Source organism: Aedes albopictus, chromosome 3 (assembly GCF_035046485.1).
Source record: "Aedes albopictus strain Foshan chromosome 3, AalbF5, whole genome shotgun sequence".
Classification (NCBI taxonomy): Eukaryota; Metazoa; Arthropoda; class Insecta; order Diptera; family Culicidae; genus Aedes; species Aedes albopictus.
In genome coordinates this window covers 430,212,013-430,232,517 of record NC_085138.1, presented here as the reverse complement: position 1 = coordinate 430,232,517, position 20,505 = coordinate 430,212,013, and the positions used below count along the sequence as shown (strand labels likewise).

The following is a 20,505-nucleotide window of genomic DNA, read 5'->3' as shown; positions in this document are numbered from 1 at the left end:
GTGGAAGCCCTACCACCGAAAAAAAAAACAGGAACATCTGTCTCCGATCAATCCATTGACCATAGAGCTTCACCATTCGAACGGAGAATGGATGCGTTTTTAAAAACCCCTCGTTCGGAACGAACGCCACTGGCTGGCTTATAAATGACTAATGTGTATTTCCTTTCCATTTGTAAACCTTTCTTTCATGGGACAATATTCGGCACCTCCCGTCATAAGTTGAATAAGTTTCAAATTTACTGCTTCCTGTTGTCGCAGAAGCGAAGCTCAGTTCGGATGGCTTCACGGCGAGAACCTTTAAACGCTTATAAATTTTCAATTATCCACTTCTTTTGTTGCGTGAATGTTAGGTAGGTACCTACCTATGCCATACCTCTGACTGACACAAAAAAAAAGAACAAACACGGAAAGGTGAAAATAGGGCTTCCAGCCAGTCATGTTCCACAGGCACATGCGAGGGTGATTTTCATTAATTTCCTCGGCAATTTGGACACTGACTGGCCTAGCATGGTGGAAGCGATTAAGTTTCATTCTCTGCCCACCACGGGCGATATAAGCTGGAGCGTTCTGTCACGTCACGCAATCGAACTAGGGTGGGACAAGATTTTTACTGTTACACTGTTTCGGTAAAAAATAATAAACGATGTTTATTACTTACCCAACGTTTCCACACTGGGTTAGTGTCTTCTTCAGGGGGAAACTAATTTGGTCGTTTTTGGTCTTATGTTTCGTCTAACTGTAACTGTCCCTGAAGAAGACACTAACCCCGTGTCGAAACGTTGGGCAAGTAATAAACATCGTTTGTTAGTTCAAGACTGAGTAGCCGGTTTTAATTGATTGTTGGAACCATACAGTCGAACAGCAGAGTAAAAAATAATGTTAAGAATTAGTAACCACAAATGTGGTTCTACAATTATTTCACAATCAGTATTGTTTCTTGAGTACGGCTATGCAATTCTCGGATTTTCAATCCAATGAAGTGCTAGGTGGAATCATAACAGAGCGTGTTAAATATGCTGATTCTTGGTATTATCTGAAAATAAATAAAAACCGTTCAACAACCGTTGTACAAACTTCAGTAGAGTTTAGCCAAATTAATACATTCTGAATAAAGTGTGCTGAGCAAATTCAAACAAATAACAATGTCACATTTACCTAATTGTTTCTAAGATCCAGTGAAGTTTGATGGAAATTAAAGCGAACTTGTTCAACAATTGAACAACATTGAAAGCATATGATAGACTTGAACTTTGGCGTACTCTATCCACATTTCACACGCCCATGCACTGGTTCACCGCCCGTGTATACTGCCCCCACTCGCATAACAGTCCCATCTTTGCTGGGATTCCTATTCATATGGGACAGTTTTGCGAGTGGGGGCAGTATATTGCTAAAAAAAAGTCACGGAATTACAGCTAACGAAAGGAAATGACCTGTCGGATGTCAGTCTGTCTTTTTTTGGTGAAAAATGAAAACGCAATCATAGTGGAGGAAAAGGTTAAATCGAAAGGTGTTGGGTTGAAAGCTAAGATAAAACGAATGAACGGTTCATCCACCATACATACATGTATGATTAAACGGGAATGCTCCCTTGCATGGTAAATGGAAGTTCTGACCACCGGAAGAGCCAAAAGGTGTGAATGACTAGTCAAGTTTATCGAGTTGCGAAGGTAACGGGAAGTGAACCACGATAAAACGCGTCTAATGTGACCTGGTGAGAAAGCATAATTTAAATTACTGCTAATGTCAGCGAACGCCACAAAACATTATTCAGTAGGGCAGGTCAAGGTGGCATAGTGAACTGAGTTTTCGTGGCATTTTCTCCGATTTTTTGAACAAAGCAGCTTCTGTCATGAATAGAACGCGCACTTTAGCGCATATAATTAAGGACACATAATTTTAGCGACAAATCGTCGAAAAGTAAATGTCCAATTAAAATACTTTGTAGAGTCTCACTTCTATTTAAATTTAGTATGAATGAGCCCAACGTTTTTGGATCGTCTTTGGGCAGTAGCTAGGTTTTTTTGTTTCATTAAAACTAAATTGATATAACATTTTTTGAGCAAAATAATGAACATTGTGGATATTTTAGTCTTTTGTCCAAGCCTGCAAACAATCTGCTCTATATCACTTATTCTCGATATATCGATCATTTTAGATTCAAAATCTAGTCTTGAATCTATTAACGAAGCATGCCCAAGTAACAATTTCTATGCTTTCTACTCTTAGACATTATTTATGGAGGTTTTGTCATTGATTTGCAAAACCCTTTCAGCTTTAATGAAGCATTTTATATTGTGAAACAATTTTAATAACACTTGCAACTTTAAAACACTTTATAGACACCTACAAGTCTATTCAATAAAACTAGTTTGCTTGACCTTTTGCCGAGCAAAACTTTTATTCTAAGCGGGCTGTTAAGAACATATTAAGACTTAACCCTAAAACTTGTTTTAAAGCCGCTTGTATGGTGTATCGCTTCGGCCTTATAACGTAATAGACTGCATAAAGTCATAATAAAGCAATCTTAAACCTTGTAGGAATTTCTAGTGTAAGCATTAAAACAAGATCAGGAATGTAGCTGCTATGCGATCTTACCTAGGAAAAAAGATTTAAGTCGAAAGACGAACGAAAACGTATGATTTCTCTCTTCACTATTTGAATTAAACACCTTATTTATCTTTATTGTGCTTTATCACGTTATATACCTACCTTATACTCGAGCAGAGAAAACAGCAGTTTCAAAAAAGCACGAAACACCTCAGAGAAACTTGCAAAAAAAAACTTTCTGTTTGTTTACATTATTGACGGCTATCGGCCAGCCGGAAAGTTCTTAAGAACAATCAGTCTGTAGACGCCTTCCTCAGAACCAAATAGTGTTTAGGTAACGCAATTTATATGTGCTAAGTAGAAGAGAGCGTATGCTGGGCTTTGTTTCGTATTCCTCAAGAACAGCAACTCTAGAGTATGACCAAGAGGGTTAAAACCAAGTTAAAACCAAGAGGGTTTAACTTGACAGCATCCATATTTTTCGTCATGATGTTCTATTCCTGCTTGCAAATTGTATACGCCATGTTGATATTTGCATGCATAATGTTGAGGGCGGGATTGAAATATTTATATTTGATATAACAAAACCGCGGACTGACGAGGCGCTTCATACATTCAGTATTAATGGCATGCGCTTTTCTGTTACGGAAACAGAGTTTTCTCCGTCCAAATTTGCTACTAAATATTTTTGACATGGCTGGCTGACATAATTTTGTTCGTATTTTGTCATATTAATTTGTAATTTACTCCAATCCATTTTATTATTTATGTTTCGGATTCATTTTTAGGTTCTAATCGTTCATTCAAGATGGTTTACCAACTTTGATACGGCTTGTTACTCTTTTTGCTACCTACACAACAGATCTTAACTACAGGAATGTGTCATAAAGCCAAGTAGCATGTAAAACGTTTTAAGGAATGGTTTTAACGACCTCCTGTAGGGTGGGCCCTTTCGAGCTTTATAGGGTTTTATCATGGTTTTATCAGTGTTGGGCGGTAAGCGAATGTAGATTTCGTGAACTCTTTATTCCAATTTACACGGTAGGAACGGTTACAAAATTCCTGCAAGTTTACGATTTGCATTAATAATTACGTTTGGTTGTCTTAGTTACCTAACTCACTTTTGGTGATTCGCTATTGCCACCGTGATTATTTAGGAGCTGAGATACACTGACAATTAGTGCCTAATTAATAGAAATAGTATAAGGTTCAATAGCATATAGCGTATAAATTAAGACAATCTCACCACAGTTTGCTTGAGGATGATGGGTAGATAGATTCCAAGACTCTCGGGAAATGTAACTACACGCACCTATTTGTTGTGAATGTTTGTATAGTTTAAGTAATTGCATGTTCTGTTTAAGCTAACTAAGCGCATGTTCTCACCTTGTAGGTTTAGGTAAAAAAAATACTGTTTCAGTAAGAATGGAGTGAATGAACACTAGGTAATAAGATTTCACTGTAAATAGCATAATATAGGTTTATCAATAACACTAATTAGGCACAAACCCCAATATTCAATTAATTCAATATTACCTAGTTTTAGATTATTTAAGAATTAGGGTTTAGAGAACTAGCATTTGAAGTAGCGATAAGAATCAGCTTTAGATTAATTTCATTTTTCCTAGCAATGAATATCGGCACTGTATCTTCACCAATGGCTGTTTTGTTTGTGTTCAATTTATCTGTCCATTCTTCTCATCTCGGATGCACGACCGTCCGCATTATCGACGATCCTCTCTGTGCGGATTGGGTGTGAACACGTTTGTTTAGAAATGGGGACGTTGGGGCTCGTCGGATCTCTGGACGTGGCGGAATCAACACTCCCCCCCGGGATACACCGGTGGTTATTCAGGGGTGTATCCTTACAGACGCCTACGTCTAGGACGGCGAGCTTCACGGCTGGACGCTCATAGATGCCGCTCGTAGTTTGGATGGTGGCCCACCTTACTTGGCCATCGGCTCCGGGTTTTGTAGATATTACACGTCCTTTCGGCCAGCAGTTGCGCGGAAAGCTTGGGTCCACAATGACAACTATGTCGCCGACTTCAATGGGCTTTGTTGGGTTAAGCCATTTGGTTCGACGAGTGATCGACGGCAGGTTATCCCGCAACCATTGGGTCCAGAACTGATTGGCCAGGATCTGAGAGAGCTGCCAGCAGTTCTTGAGCACAGCGGGGCTGTCGTTAAACGGTACCCATGACTTCGAACCGTTAGACGATCCAAGTAGAAAATGGTTTGGGGTGAGCACCGGGGATTCATCATCTTCAACCGGGATACTGGTGAGTGGTCGGGAGTTTACCACGTTTTCCACTTCAATGAGAAGATTCTCAAGAACTTCGTAGGACAATGTACTGCCCATGATCGCATATCAGTCCCATATTCGCTGGGTTTCCTATTCATATGGGACAGTTATGCGATCATAGGCAGTGTACGGTTTGGAAGCAGCTTATTGAGGTTTTGCTTGACTGTGCGGATAAGACGCTCCCATGCTCCGCCCATGTGCGGAGAGGCTGGTGGGTTGAAGATCCAAGTGGTGTGCGGAGTAGTAAACTCAGCTTTTAGTCGCTCCTGGTCAAGACTTTTCACAACGGCCTTCAACTCCTTGCTAGCACCACGGAAATTGGTACCTTGGTCGCTATAGATAACTGCCGGCGTACCCCTCCTACCAAAGACGTTTCGCAGGGCCATGATGCAGGAATCGGTACTGAGAGTGTGTGCAACTTGCAAGTGGATGGCGCGGATGGTTAGGCAGGTAGCTATTAGATCCCAGCGTTTTTCAGTTTTTCGGTTAGCAGTGACTAATATGGGGCCAAAGTAATCCACCCCCATGTGCGTGAACGGACGAGAAAAGGCGGCCAGACGGGACGGTGGCAGGTCACTCATGATTGGGGGCTGTGGCATTGCGCTAGCATTCATGCATTCCTGACATTGCCTGCGTATTGCGTTGTACGTGGATTTCAGACGTGGGATCCTGTATCGTTGGCGAATCTCGTTGAGAACAGTGTTGTGGTTTTGGTGGTGATATTTGCGGTGATATTGGAGAAGGATCAAATGTGTGACACGATGGTTACGAGGGAGTATGATGGGGTTAACTGCATCGTAGTTGATCATCGGGCAGGCACCGGTTCGGCCGCGAACCCTTAATACGTCGGTTTCATCGAGAAAAGGGCAGAAATAAGCAATAGAGCGACTTTTGGGTATAGCTTGCTTATCCGTTCCGTTCAAGCGATTTCCAAATAGGATAGCCATTTCATCTGCGTACTCGTCGCTCTGGGCAAGACGATGCAGAAAGTTCTCTGCTCTTTTCAACTCCTGCTGCGTCAACGGCCCTCCAGTTCGTTGTTTTGTCTTCGGCCTAGAGTTGTTTATATACCGGAACACGAACGCTGTTGTACGTAGTATCGTGCTCCACTTCGAGAAGTTTTGAGGATTAATGATGGATTCCACCGTAGAAACGTGCGTCATCAGATGTGCTCGGAGCTCCGTGTTCGTTGCTCCATACCGGGAGGTACTTGGCCACTCTTCTTGTGGTTCATGTAGGAATTCTGGTCCTTTAAACCAACGGCTAGAAGCGCTGAGATCAGGTTGACGCGTCCACTTAGTTCCTTCGTCGGCCACGTTCAGCTTCGTTGGAACCCAACGCCATTCCCTTACATCTGTCGTCTCCAGGATCTCGCTTACTCGGAATGCCACAAACTGACTGTATCTTCGATGGTCGGAGTTCAACCAGCAAAGGACATCTCTGGAGTCAGTCCAGAAGAAGCGCTTGCTCACAATAATGGATAATGATTGGGCAACGCTGTTAGCTAGCCGAACACCGAGAATGCTAGCTTGTAGTTCTGAGCGAGGAATGGAGAGAAATTTCAATGGAGCAACTCTAGTTTTTGCACTGACGAGTGCAGTCTCAACAACGTCGTCTTCTTCGAACCTCAGATACACAACTGCTGCGAATCCGCTCTCACTCGCATCAACGAACGTGTGCATCTGAATGTTGCAACTGCTATCCGTTGACACTGATAGTCTATAACATCGTGGAAGCTGGACATTGGCTACTTCTGGTAGAACTTTGAGCCAAATCAACCACTTCTGGAACTGTGGTTCTTCAATAGGGGTATCCCAGTCAATCGACGACCTCCAGATCTCCTGCATCAGTACTTTTAAGTACATCAGAAAATGCGAGATGAAACCCAGCGGATCGAACATCATCATTAGCGTTCGAAGCACCTCACGTTTGGTGGGTCGGCGGCATCCGGCTAGCAGGTCCTGATCGTATCGTTGAGATACCTTAAACGTGAAACAATCGGTTGTTGTGTTCCACCACAGACCTAATACCTTTTCGGTAATGTTTTCTTCCTCGGCCCCGAGGTACTTCTCTGTAGTTGTTTCTTCTTGTAGGGAAGCTCGGACGATTGACGAATTGGACAACCAGTTGCGCATTTCAAACCCTCCTGCAGTGTGAATGTGCTTCACATCATGTGCTAACTTTACCGCTTCCGCTTCACTTTCGACGCTGGCAAGCATATCGTCGACGTAATGCTTTTTAACAATGGCTTCGACAGCTTGCGGATACTCGACTTCGAATCGCTCCGCATTGATGTTCTTGACGTATTGAGCTGTCGTGGGCGAGCAGCACGCGCCAAACGTCATCACCGTCATGGCATACACATTCGGCGCGCTACCTGGAGTGTCTCCTTCCCAGTAGAATCTCAGGCAATGTTGATCTTCCTTCCTCATTAGGACCTGGTGAAACATGTCCCGAATGTCTCCACATACCGCGACTCGGAACTCCCGGAACTGAATCAAAACAGTAAGCAGGGATGTCAGCTGGTCTGGTCCCTTCAATAGAACCGAGTTTAAAGAAATTCCTTGAACTGTTGCTGCTGCATCCCATACCAATCGCAGTTTTCCTGGTTTGTTTGGATTGTAAACTGGAAACACTGGCAAGTACCACTCACGAGGCTGACGAGTTTTGAGCTCCTCCTCTGTCAATTTGCGGACGTATCCTTTCTGGATATAATCGAGCATTTTTGAACGTAGAGCCTCTGCCAATCCTTCCTCTTTCTTCATCCGACGCTCCAGGCACTCCCATCTTCTCAAGGCCATCGCCTTACTGTCAGGAAGTCGCACAGCGTCGTACTTCCAGAGAAGACCAGATTCATAATGGCCGTCCTTACGATGTGTTACTGCTTCCAAGATCTCCATTGCACGCTGGTCATCTACGGAGAGTAATGTCTTTCCAGGGTTGGAGATTCCCATGCTGTCAAGCGCGAAATAGTTCTTCATTGCTGTGTGGAGATTTTCATCGGAAGCGTCATTACACTCACACACTTGTACCGCATGGTAGTTGACGTAACTTTCAGAGTGGTTAACTGATGAACAACTTCCATACACGATCCACCCTAAACGTGTTTTGACGGCTATGGGTTCAGATGACTTGCCTTCTCGACTTTTTTAATGCATGTCCTAGTTGTGCGTTGTCTAGACCGATCAGGATACGCGGACACACATCAATATAGGAATCGAAAGGTATGCCGACAAGATGACTGTAGCGCCTTTGCATTTCAGAGGCTATCAAGGTCTGTGGTCTTAGCTTCAGCTGCTGAACAGTACGAACATCCTCGAGTTTATGCCTTTGGGATGTATTCCTGGCGGAAGAAATAGCCACCTCAACCTTTTGAGAATCATTCTCCATTCTGCTGGTATCCCCTGTCCATTTCAAGCAGAGGGCCATCTGAGATCCTTGCAGTCCAAGCTCCAGCGCAAGTGATTTTTCCATGAGCGTGAGTTCGGATCCGTCATCGATGAAGGCGTACGTCCGCACCGTCTTCGCAGGACCGTGTAGTACTATTGGAATAATCCGAAACAATACATCGCTGGTCTGAGTTTGATGGATGTTGCAACTGGAATTCGTTGCCGCTACTGCTCCATGCTCGCTTCCAGTTTTCTCATTATGTAGCAAAGGGTGGTGCAAATAAGTGCACCCGTTGATTCCGCATTTGTTTTGTTGCCGACATGTACCGTTATGTTTACGTAGGCATTTACGGCACAGCTTCGCTTCTCGTATTACTGACCACTTCGACTCGTAGCTCAGTTCACCGAACCGTTTGCACTTTGTGATTACTGGACAAGAACCTTTGCAAACGAAGCATTCTTTGAATGGTTCTCGCGTTCGGTCTCGCGAATTTTTGGTAGACTCGGAGTGTACGTTGACAAACGCGTCTCCCTTATTACTGCGACTTCGCGGAGCAGTGGAGCATGTCTGCATAACCGCACTCGCATCTTCCGCCATAGAGTACAGCCAAGAACTGAAGTCCAAGAGATTTGGGGCCGAATTCCCTCGGGTATACTTCGCCCAGTCCAATCTAAGCGTCGGTGGTAATCTTTCAACCAGTTCGAATTTGAGCGAAGCGTTATACACAAAGTCTTGTACACCGCATGCTTCTATTGTTGCCACAAGGTTTTCGACAGTGAGCGCAAAATTGACCAGACTCTCTAGTCGATCTATTTCCGGGGCTGGAAGTGAACGAATTTTTCTAATACCAGCTTGGACGATCGCTTCTGGCCTGCCGTAAAGCATCTTAAGCGTCGAGAGAACGCCAGAAACATTAGAAGGATGAAGCAGGCGACTCTTCACGGCATCTAGTGCCTTACCCTTCAAACACTTGCGTAAACGCAGCATATTTTCCTCGTTGGAGAAGCCGCACATCTTCGTTGATGAAGTGTACATGCAAAAGAACAGAGGCCAGTCCTCAGGGTTACCTTCGAACTCCGGAAGGTCTTTTGAGACCGCTTGTCTGGCGGCCAGCTGACTCCGATTGAGAATACAAACGGTCTCTTCCGCAGGGATCGGTTCTGCTTGTAGTGCCGGTCCGGTCAGCCGTGGACGCGTGATAGATTGCGGTCTCGCTGAAGGAATCGGGAAACATTGCGATGCTGGGTTGGTTGCACGAATCGCCGGCTGCGTCTGTGGCGTAGAGCGCTGCTCGGGAGCGAAATCCGGAATGTGAAATGTGTTTCGCTGTCCACCTTGCGAAAAATGTGGCTGGCCTGGCTGTCGTTGTTCGACTAGTACTGACTGTTCAGTAGGTACAGACGGATGTCTATCCTCTTCCTGCAGGTCCTCCTCGACGACACCGGAATCTTGGACTGCTTCCCCGCCTTCTGTGTCTCTGATCCATTGCGAAATGTTGGACATTTTCTCGAGGTCCTCGTCGTCGAAATCTGTCTCGCTGTCACCTTCGCATTCCTCCAGGATTTTGAACTTCTCCTCCAAGAACTTCTGCTCCAACTTCTTCTGTTCCTCAAGTTTCTGCAACCGCAAATTTAGCTTCCGTTTTTCGCTTCGTTTGCTGCTCTTCTTTCCGCATGATTTTGTTTCGCCGTTGTCCATTGGGGGTGGATTATCTGCCTGCAACACTGCTCGGACGTCTTTAGGAGGGATTAACTGTTCCGTCTCGTACTGTGCGGCCGGGCACACTGGACAAACCCAACTGATTTCGGCTATCCCTTCGGTGACTTCCACGCATGTAAAGTGGAACCATCTCTCGCAACCATCACACTGCACCATTCTGCTATTGTCACTATCTGCACACAACTCACAACTTCTGTACCGATTCGGACGCGCGCGACGGAACGGATTACGCCTGACAACGACCTTTCCGCGTAGATTTGACAGAGATGCCCTTTTTCCCTGCTCGGCAATCAAAGCCGTTTGCTTCGGAATCGCTCCTTTAGAACTAAGTTTATTGGCTACGTCAGCATTTACCTGCGTGGTAGGAAGGGGGCTTCCTGCCTTTACCAGATCCGTTGAACTGTTGACCGCTACCGCTGCAGTGCGCAATGCACCGACTCCAAGGTTCGTTATGCCCATTGCTTCGCTCGTCGCGACCGCTGCTGCACTTGCAGCGACAATAGAGATGTTTCCTGGAGAACTTGCTGCGGTCGTTGGTACGGTCACTCGAGTTGGGATTACCGCTGCCGCGCCTGTTACGCTCGTTCCACCTTCCCGGTGGTTGTTGAACGTTCCGGCAGAACTGTTCTTGCCAGATCCAGTCTTCGAGCTCTTTCCGGACATCATACAAGAGCCGCAAAAGAATTTTGTAAGATGTTGGGCGGTAAGCGAATGTAGATTTCGTGAACTCTTTATTCCAATTTACACGGTAGGAACGGTTACAAAATTCCTGCAAGTTTACGATTTGCATTAATAATTACGTTTGGTTGTCTTAGTTACCTAACTCACTTTTGGTGATTCGCTATTGCCACCGTGATTATTTAGGAGCTGAGATACACTGACAATTAGTGCCTAATTAATAGAAATAGTATAAGGTTCAATAGCATATAGCGTATAAATTAAGACAATCTCACCACAGTTTGCTTGAGGATGATGGGTAGATAGATTCCAAGACTCTCGGGAAATGTAACTACACGCACCTATTTGTTGTGAATGTTTGTATAGTTTAAGTAATTGCATGTTCTGTTTAAGCTAACTAAGCGCATGTTCTCACCTTGTAGGTTTAGGTAAAAAAAAATACTGTTTCAGTAAGAATGGAGTGAATGAACACTAGGTAATAAGATTTCACTGTAAATAGCATAATATAGGTTTATCAATAACACTAATTAGGCACAAACCCCAATATTCAATTAATTCAATATTACCTAGTTTTAGATTATTTAAGAATTAGGGTTTAGAGAACTAGCATTTGAAGTAGCGATAAGAATCAGCTTTAGATTAATTTCATTTTTCCTAGCAATGAATATCGGCACTGTATCTTCACCAATGGCTGTTTTGTTTGTGTTCAATTTATCTGTCCATTCTTCTCATCTCGGATGCACGACCGTCCGCATTATCGACGATCCTCTCTGTGCGGATTGGGTGTGAACACGTTTGTTTAGAAATGGGGACGTTGGGGCTCGTCGGATCTCTGGACGTGGCGGAATCAACAATCAGAGCTGTTAGGATTACTAAGCTTTAAAATGAGTTTTATTGTTTTGAATTTAACAACAGCTTGTAGGCAATAAAAAAAAAACTAAAAATGTTACTTGGGGTGTTTTTACGAAATGGAATCAATTTTGTAAATATAGACAGAAATCTTCCATACACAAAAAACGCCTGAAAGCATGCAATGTCCTTGTAATTTCATGTAGTTAGAACTGTTATGTCAAAATTAATTTATGAAAAAAATCGAAAACAACTGAAACAGAGAGGACTCAGTTATTCTTTTTTTTCTTCTAAGTTTCTTCAAACGCTAGTGTTTAAAAAAAAACATCCCGTTTTTTTTTCTTCTAGAAGTTTTTTCATTTGTGCTTTTTTTTAGGAATTTCAATGGAGTCGTGCAAAAAATACAGGTCGGACTCGATTATCCGGGTGGCTCCAAAATTATTTCACCCCGGATAATCGAATCACACGGATAATCGAGCCATGCTTCTTTTCTTTTATTTTTGATGTTCTTCAATCAAAAACTGTTCGTTAAACATAGAAGCTAACATACATGACGTTGTAGTGCCTAATCTTAACGTCAGGTATTATTATAACCATGTTTTTTGAAAATGAAATATTAGCTGAAAAATGTGAAAAAATAAAAACAATTTTCAAATAGGTTGAATCCAATTTTCAGGTGTTGTATTTGATGTTTATCACATTTTTTGACATATTATAATCTTAAATCTTGTAAACAAAGCATAAACAAACTTTTCCCCGGATAATCGAGCCATTTTTGCCGGATAATCGAGCCCCGGATAATCGGGCCCCCGGTTAAATAAACCCCCGGATAATCGAGTCCGACCTGTAGTGTCAAAAACCTAACTAAGACCAGCACAATAATTAGAATTGATATTACAAATTCTTAACATAAGTGATACATAAATCAAGAAATTTTACAGTGTTTTTATTTTCTTTTCTGGATGCTTTGTTCAACTGAATTTTGTTTTCAAAAGCACCTAATTGATTTTCAGAGGGTTTCAGGAATCCTCAAATGATCCATTTTACCAATTTTCGGCGATTACTTCAATTGGTTTTACCAGAATTTTCCAATAACTTTACCAAAGGTTTCTACTGAAATTCAATCAAAATATTTCCAATATTACAAATCTCCCGATTTTTTTTGAGTAATCATTAGCCGAAAAATTGACATGGAGGTATACCAGTAGAAATTTCTATATGTTTTTTTGTTGGGATTTCTGGATAAATCCTGATGAACTCGCTAAAATCTCTGGAGGAATTCTTGCAAGAATATCCGGAAAATACCTAATGAAAATCCGGGATACATATCTGCAAGAATTTCCGATTGGAATTAATACTTGCAAAAATTCCTGGAGCAGTTTCTGAAGAAATGCCAGTGAATGTTTGTAAAGAACCACTGAAAGAATTTCTGAAAGAAGTATTTTTGGAGCTGTAAGATCCTACTAATCCCACTCGCTGAACTACTCCACAGCTCTTCCGAAATCTCCCGTTACCCAGTCACGGATCGTTCACACTCTGAAATGCTTTGCTGGAATAATCCAGTAAAGTCTAGCAAATCCTTGTTGTACTGCCGGCCACCAGAGAAGGAATCCATGAAAAAGTATCTTCAGGAATCTCTGGAAACAAAATAAAATCTCTAGAACGCATTATGAAGCAATCCGTGGAGCATGAAAGGTTTCATAAGAAACTTTTGGAGCAATTTTAGATGAAATCAGTGGCAGATTATCAATGGCGGAATAGCTGGAGAAAATTTAAAAAGAATTCCAAATTTATGAATTTCTGAAGGAATTTATGAGAGAATTCATGAAGGATTTTCTTGAGGAATTCCAACAGAAATTTATGTAGCAATCTCTAATGAACATGGAACAATTTCGAAAGCAATCAATGGAAGATTTTCTCAGCGGTTTGAAAGATTTCTTTTTTTTAAAGAAATCGATAGTAACTCTCCGAAGAAAAATTTGGTCGAATTTCTAAAATAGTCAATAGGAGATTTTCTTAAAAAAAAAACCTGGAAAAATGGCTGAGGGAATTCCCAGAGGCATTTATGAAGGAATGCCTGGAGGGATTTCTACAGGAACCTCTTCTTAAGAAATTCATTAAATTTTCCAGAAGAAAATGTTTAATATAAGTGTTGAATCATTGAAGAAATTTCCAAATTTATCCATAAAAGATTTTTGAAAGAATATCAGCAGAAATTTCTTAGGGAAACTATGGAGAAATATCCTGGATAACTTCCTGAAAGCGTCCCAAGAGGAATTTCAAAACGAGTATTTCGAGAAAATTTAAGAAGAATCTGCAGAAGAGTTTTTGAATTGATTTTTTAAGCAATTACTGAAGAAGTTTTCTGAGAATTTCTTAAGGAATTTCTTGATAATTTTTCAACGAAATCCCTAGAAGAATTCCTGAAATATTTTTTGTGAAACAAACCCTGCAATGAGTACCAAAAAATACCTAGTGAAATTTATGAACGATTTACTTTATTTGAAGAAATTAAATTAAAAAAAAAACTTCTGCTAGATTTGCAAAATTTTAGTTTTTGTAATACTGTAAAATATTAAAATGAATGCGATGAAAGCCCTCGGATTTTTTTTAGAATGAAACTTTCACTAGAATTTTGAAATCACCTTGATTCATTCAAAAACTTTTTTGGTTTTTAAAAATAAAAAAGTAGATAAGTTCCCAGGTAACATCATGGAATTTGCTGAAAAACTATCAATGTTACCCCGTTTAACGGTACCCCTATTACGCTCATCAAGCTTATAATGAAACTCATCTGCAAGTTGCAAGAAATATCCATATCCCCAGTGTAACAAAGAGAAAAGCAAAATACACCTCTCACCCAACAGGAGCCCGTCTCTCGTATTCACCAATGAGATTCAGTTGCGCGCAAATATTCTGAGCAAAGATACATCGTTAAACTCACTTAGTGAGCACTGAACCACACAACAGTGTGGTGAGAGAGCTTTAGGATTTTCTCCAGCGAATGAGCGCTTGCACAGTGACGTCAGCATTGTCTCTTTCTTTTCTTCGGCGTCGGTCCATAAAGCCGTCCTTGTCCTCAAAAAAATTGAGGGCAATGTTTACAAATCGTATGAGAATTAGGTTAGGTTTTTGCTGCAAGCCTCTATGTGTAGAAAATCACCCCAGTGCCACCGTGGTGCAGATTCAGTGAGAACATGGGAAAGCACGTGAGACCGATGCGCGTGAAAGAGTGAGCTACACTCGATCCAAGGCAAACAAGCAACGGCACGTACCAGCACTTGGTTGACTTACTCCAAATATACTATATTAATAAAAATGCAGTGGCATACGTGGGACCGCGCATAACTTGCGAACGGAAGGTCCAATTTTGATCATCTTTGTTTTGTTCTGTTAGTTTTCACCCAAGGAAGGTTTATGAGGCAAAAAACATGGAAAAATTGAGAGTTTTTGAAAATCGATCTTCCATACATTTTGACCGGGGACTTGGTATTGGCTAGAAACTTGAAACGTCAAAAACGCAGTAGGCAAGACAAAGTTTGCCGGGTACCGCTAGTATACTATATTAACAATATAGGTCACTCTTACGAATTTTTGGCGACTCCTTTTTAGTGAATGTGTCGCCACCAAGCGGCAGAAGAGGTACTACTATCACACTAAATGCATGCGCCATCCGAACGACGTTTATTCTGTCAAAATGTCATTGCATGGTGGGGATGCCCATTTATTCTTAAATAATCGGTTAAATAATAATCGATTTTTTTTTTCAACTACTCAAATTAGTCTTTAACATTTTCTGGCGTGCTAAACCAACTTTATCAGAATCTGAACCTCCTCTTACTATTCTGTTCGCATTTTCACAGGTATTTTTAGAGCTCTCTCTATCGAATTTATAATAAACTAGCTGTCCCCGGCAAACTTTGTCTTGCATACTGTTTTTTTTTTATATATTTTGAACTAGCAGTCCCGGCAAACGTCGTACTGCCTGCCTACTCTGTTTTTTGACATCCGGTTCCATGAAGAAATGCTCCAAAAAATGAAATTTCTGATTTTCCCGCTTTTCTTGCCTTCCCGGTCACTTTTCCTAAATATTTTTTTTACGAACACGTCGGAGCCCTGGCGGAATGCAACTGTGAAAGAATCATGTCGATCTGTTGACCCGTTCCCGAGCCTATTCGTGACATACAAACACCATTCCATTTTTATTTATATAGAATTCAGGATCAGAATCAAATTGAAAATGGACGGAAACGACAATTCTCGCCATTTTCAACCAAATACGATGAAAAAATTCAATAATAATTTACGTTTGTTGAACATGTATATTTGAGGTATGGGAATCGTCACTGAATAAATGTAATAAATAGGTGCTGCCTATATAGCATGAAGTGACCAACATAGGACCTAATTGGTCCCACACCCCAACTTTAACTTACCAAAGCCAAATACTTGAAAAACGATTTGACATGAACTGAAGCACATTGTAAAATGAAAAGAAAACGTGAATGAACTAATTCACAGATTCACTTTCTTGACTTTTGCCGTTTTTTGTAATCGTGTATACCTCAATCGTGTATACCTTGACCTCAACATAGAATTTCTGTGTTCGATCTGACGAAAAGTTTTGACAATAAAAGCCAAAATTCTTCAAGGCCATAAAGTCTACGAGCGATTTTCAAATTATATACGTTTCTTTACAAAGATACGTTCAGAAACGACAAGAAAACACTTTCCAACAAAAACATATTCACCTTTTTAACTCCAACCCAAAATGGATTATTAAATTGAAAGCCCAAGTAACAAAATTAATTTTATAATGCTTTTGAAGTATTCTTCAACACCTGTTCTTTAAAACCATGCATAAACCAAATTGTTCTGCAACACGGCATCAACTCAACCACAAACCCGCCATAAGACCAAAGAGGCCCATCCTAAGATGCTCTTGAAGAGTTGTTTTTAATTTTTTCTTAAAACTTGTTGTACTTCCCAAGTTGTCCTCAAGGCGAATTGCTCTCTCCTTGTAGAATTCTTCAAGTGCACGATAAAACGATAATAAATTTGTCAGTGTTGTTGCTGATGCAGCTTTTATGTCGACAGAAAAGTTTGGTGAATTAAATTGAAATTAAAAACACAATGAAAATGACACATTATTGTAATCGGGATTAATTTATTACACAAATTGGAAATATTTCCGTGGTGTAACAAGGATGCCAAATGCCAAGCGAAATTCATCGTATAAATGTTGCAAGATACTTCCAAAAATTGCAACGCGCTTCCATTATAACGCACTAATAAAATATTTAAAAATATTATTCCTGGTCATGCGAACATTGCTCATGAGTTTTCTCAACATGGCTTCCATTGAAATCTAGGCCGGTGGTCGGTCCATCATCGATGGTTTTAATCAACATCACCATAAGATCGTCTTAAATTTCTTTCAACTCATGCCAGAGCTAAAAGCATAATTCAAGAATACTAGGATTTATAACGTTCTCAATGCAGCCTGGTTGGCCTCCATCCAGAACGCCTTAAATTTATTTCATCTTATGCAAGGGTAAGAAGTATTACTCAAGAGTACTCAGGTTTATAACGTTCTTGATATAGGTTTATGCAAACTCCGCCAAGAACGTCATAAAACATGTACACCAAATTGTAAACAAACAATAAATTATCGCACCGCGGTGGATTTTGTGAATCTCGTCCGATGAATAACCGGCCTTGATGCGGTGCAGTGCCTCATTCCTCCGGTCAGCACTTCCAACAGGTAAGTAGTTGTTGATTTTGAAGATCGATGATTGGAACCCCGATTGCACGGGAAACGATGTCCTAGATGACCATACCCACCTCATTTCGAATGCTGCAACCGGAGGAACTTGGCACTGCACCGCGTTGCGGTTGGGTTTCCGAGTAGGTGTTCTTGATTGGCAGCAATAATGGAACGATGAGAATCAAAATCTGATGCTTGAGTTTTTTCTTGTATTTTTCATGTACCAAACTGTTCTTATGCGAGAACAGTTACTCTTGATCAAGAACGGATGATTGAAGATAACTACAAGAACCTTATAAAACTGAAAATAAGTTCAACAGTTCTTGTTGTGTTTATGGTTTTATGAACTGAACCTCAAGTATTCTTGGAGGTGTTTTTAAAACCACATATTGACGAAGAATAGTTGTGCTCAGCTGAGACTCCGATAAGATCAACTAGAATATGCAATGTTCCGATAAAACTATCATAAAAACAAATAAAACCAAATAGAATTAAGATTGTTACTTGGGAGTAGTTGTCCTGGCCAACATCGTACCCACGTTTTTACATGCAGTCCTATGAAAAAAAATATAAAAAAGGTTTAAAGTGGTCAGGGTTTTCTTGTATACTTCTCTGGCCGATTTTCTATTCTTATTTTTATCAAACACTTTTAGTGCAGGCATCGCCGTGAAAGATATGTAAACCATTTAACGCGTTATCGAGCTCTACGAGTCTGAAAACCACATATCCGATCCAAATTGCGACATGCAAATACCATACCGTTCAGTACCTTCCATAGGGTAACTGCAACGATCGATTTTCCGAACTTCCAAGAAACACGATCAATGATTAAATGATCTCTCGGTAAAGTCCTGTGTAGTATGACTAGGAATAGTAACAGCATTTCGAACAACAACAATATGACAAAAGTACGACTCCGTAAAGGCGCAGCATAGGTAAAGCTCGAGGTAAAGTTAACTTTTCTCACTTTTTTATCGAGTTTTGCTCCATATAAATACAAACAAGCCATTTCTGTATAGAAGAGTAAACTCCCTTCCAGATGCGTCTAGAACAAATTATACGATTGAATTGAGGAGCTTTAACCCGATGTCAGCATGGGCATCAAGAATGATGATATTAAAAGCCATTGTCAAAGGAAAATAGCAATCACCAGGGCAAAATATAAGTTAGGATGAAAAATTAAAATTTTGATGTTGAACATTCGGTGTCTCTATAATGAGGGAGCATTCAAATTCTACCATAGATGTATTCCTAGATGTCATCTAATAAAATATTATTTTGTTTGCGTATATTGTAAATCGATAACCGTGGGGTGCCCTAATTTCGCGCGGGTCCAAATTTCGCTCACTGATCATATTTAGACATCATAATCATAAAAACAATTGTGCAATTGTCCCAATATTACTGTAACTATACTATCTAAAGTGAAATTTGGACAATGCAACAATTAGTTCTATGATTATGTTCTCTAAATATTATCAGTGAGCGAAATTTGGACCCGCGCGAAATTAGGGCACCCCACGGTATTTATTAATCGATTATTTGGGAACCTGGGTTGGAACTGGATCAGATCACAGTTTCAACCTCAACCCGACTTCGGTTTCGCTTGTACTAAAGTTTGTTTGACGTTGTTTGTTTACACATTTTCCGCCAATCCAGTTCCAACCCAGGTTAAACAAGAAAAACGGCATAACTTTACAAGCATCGGATCGCTTTGTGGTCTTCGACAAAGTTTTTCAGAACATCCTAGGCTACCACTTTACATCATCGGTTAAAAAGTTTCAGATAAACTATTTCAACTTATGACGAAAACGCAAAAAAAAAATGTTTTCCCATACAAGATTCCATACAAACTTCAATTGCAATGCGCAAAGTGTAGACGCAACCGATCGTACTCAAATTTTGCACAGATACTCAGGACCCGAAACGAAACCAAAAAAGCTTTGATCTGAGAAATCGGTTCCGATGACCCACGCTAGTTTTCATACATTGCCATTTTTTTTTTTCAATTAATTTTTTCAATATTTAGACACAGAAAGGCGATTGATATCACAGATTTGTGCTCTCTAAAGTTAGAAAAATGGTTTTGTAAGAAATTTACTTTGAATATTTGTTTAGAAAGATTGAATTGGTGAAATGATAATTGCCTCTTACATGTTGTTCCGACTCCGAGCGACGTAAAAAGACATTAACGAAATTTATTAACTTAAGCAAAGCATTAAATAAACAAGCGTCAATTAGATTCCGCTTCCAACATGATGTGCATTCAGAAGCAATAAAATTACAGCATAGCAAGCATGCTGGTAGTGGATCGAATTTCACGTAAAAAACAATCTAAATTAGAGCATCAAGCGGCATTCGGGATTGATGGGGGTATCAAGCTAGAGCATGTACGTTTTCCGAAAAGGGGACATATTCTAATAAAGCCATATATGCATTTCCTCCATTAACATACGCACGTTAGATTTCATTCATGCTGAACTCTCCAACGAACGAACACACAAATCCAGCCTCATCATTAATGATCATTGACAAAACCACATTGATTTATCATTGCGCTCCATCGAAGTTAAGCATCAGATTTTCAACGCCTCATCAGTAACCATCTAGCGTACGTATGCGCTCGCTCATACCTTCTCCCCAAAAACTTCAACGAAAGTCACTAATTAAACTCAAGTGTCGTTCCCCTTCGGCAAGGTATAAATGCGATGTCATTCCCTTCTTCCGAATATTCTCCCTTGGGCATCTAGGAGGAAAATTAAACTTCCCACACCTTCACCAAAAACCAATCACCCACAACGCAAGGCAAGCAGCTTGTGTAGCCAGCAAGAAAAGCCAGTTTCATGGATCATAGAATGTTTTCCTCGTGAAGCTCCTTCGCTTCTTTCTCCCCCTCAGATCCAGAGAGGAAACCCCCTTCGTGAAAATGTGGTCCATCGTAGGCGGAGGCTGAGGAGCAAACCACGACTTGCAGGGAGAAGGGATCGTCTTTTGTATTTACAGCAATAATTTTATTTTTATTAGTCCTCCTCAAGTGTGAGTCATGTATGTGTCTGTCGGACGTCGCCGGTCGGGGAAGTTGCTTCAGAGGGAGAAGTAGCAAAATCCGGAGCCATCAGGAAGCACCGTCTGTCGTCGTATCTCCAAGCGACAGAAGAGATGAGCGAGCGGAGCATTCAACAGACGTTTGACTTGTTGGCTGCTGCTCTGGTTACAGTTGGTAGGACTTCTTGCAGTACAGTGACAA

The 20,505-nt window shown here is 40.9% G+C and overlaps 3 protein-coding genes across 4 annotated transcripts in view; all 3 read right to left on the bottom strand.

Moving 5' to 3' along the window:
• LOC109621475 (protein commissureless 2 homolog) overlaps nucleotides 1-20,505 on the bottom strand; it is a 96,649-nt gene that overhangs the window by 23,631 nt on the left and 52,513 nt on the right. The gene's annotated exons all lie outside the window — the stretch shown is intronic.
• LOC134289850 (uncharacterized) lies at nucleotides 866-7,968 on the bottom strand. The gene is made up of 2 exons (XM_062856486.1): nucleotides 4,087-7,968; nucleotides 866-4,009 (listed from the first exon to the last, which is right to left on the bottom strand). Exon 1 carries the CDS (start codon nucleotides 7,834-7,836, stop codon nucleotides 4,963-4,965), a length of 2,874 nt encoding a protein of 957 aa, XP_062712470.1. The 5' UTR covers nucleotides 7,837-7,968; the 3' UTR covers nucleotides 866-4,009; nucleotides 4,087-4,962.
• Nucleotides 7,833-18,539, bottom strand: LOC115267346 (uncharacterized). Of its 2 annotated transcripts, none has more exons than XM_062856488.1 (2): nucleotides 10,793-18,539; nucleotides 7,833-10,733 (listed from the first exon to the last, which is right to left on the bottom strand). In XM_062856488.1, the coding sequence occupies exon 2, from the start codon at nucleotides 10,628-10,630 to the stop codon at nucleotides 7,979-7,981; it is 2,652 nt and encodes an 883-aa protein (XP_062712472.1). In that variant the 5' UTR covers nucleotides 10,631-10,733; nucleotides 10,793-18,539; the 3' UTR covers nucleotides 7,833-7,978. The 2 variants fall into 2 exon arrangements, with proteins under 2 accessions (XP_062712472.1, XP_062712471.1); XM_062856487.1 differs by having other exon boundaries at nucleotides 7,833-11,131; nucleotides 11,209-18,539.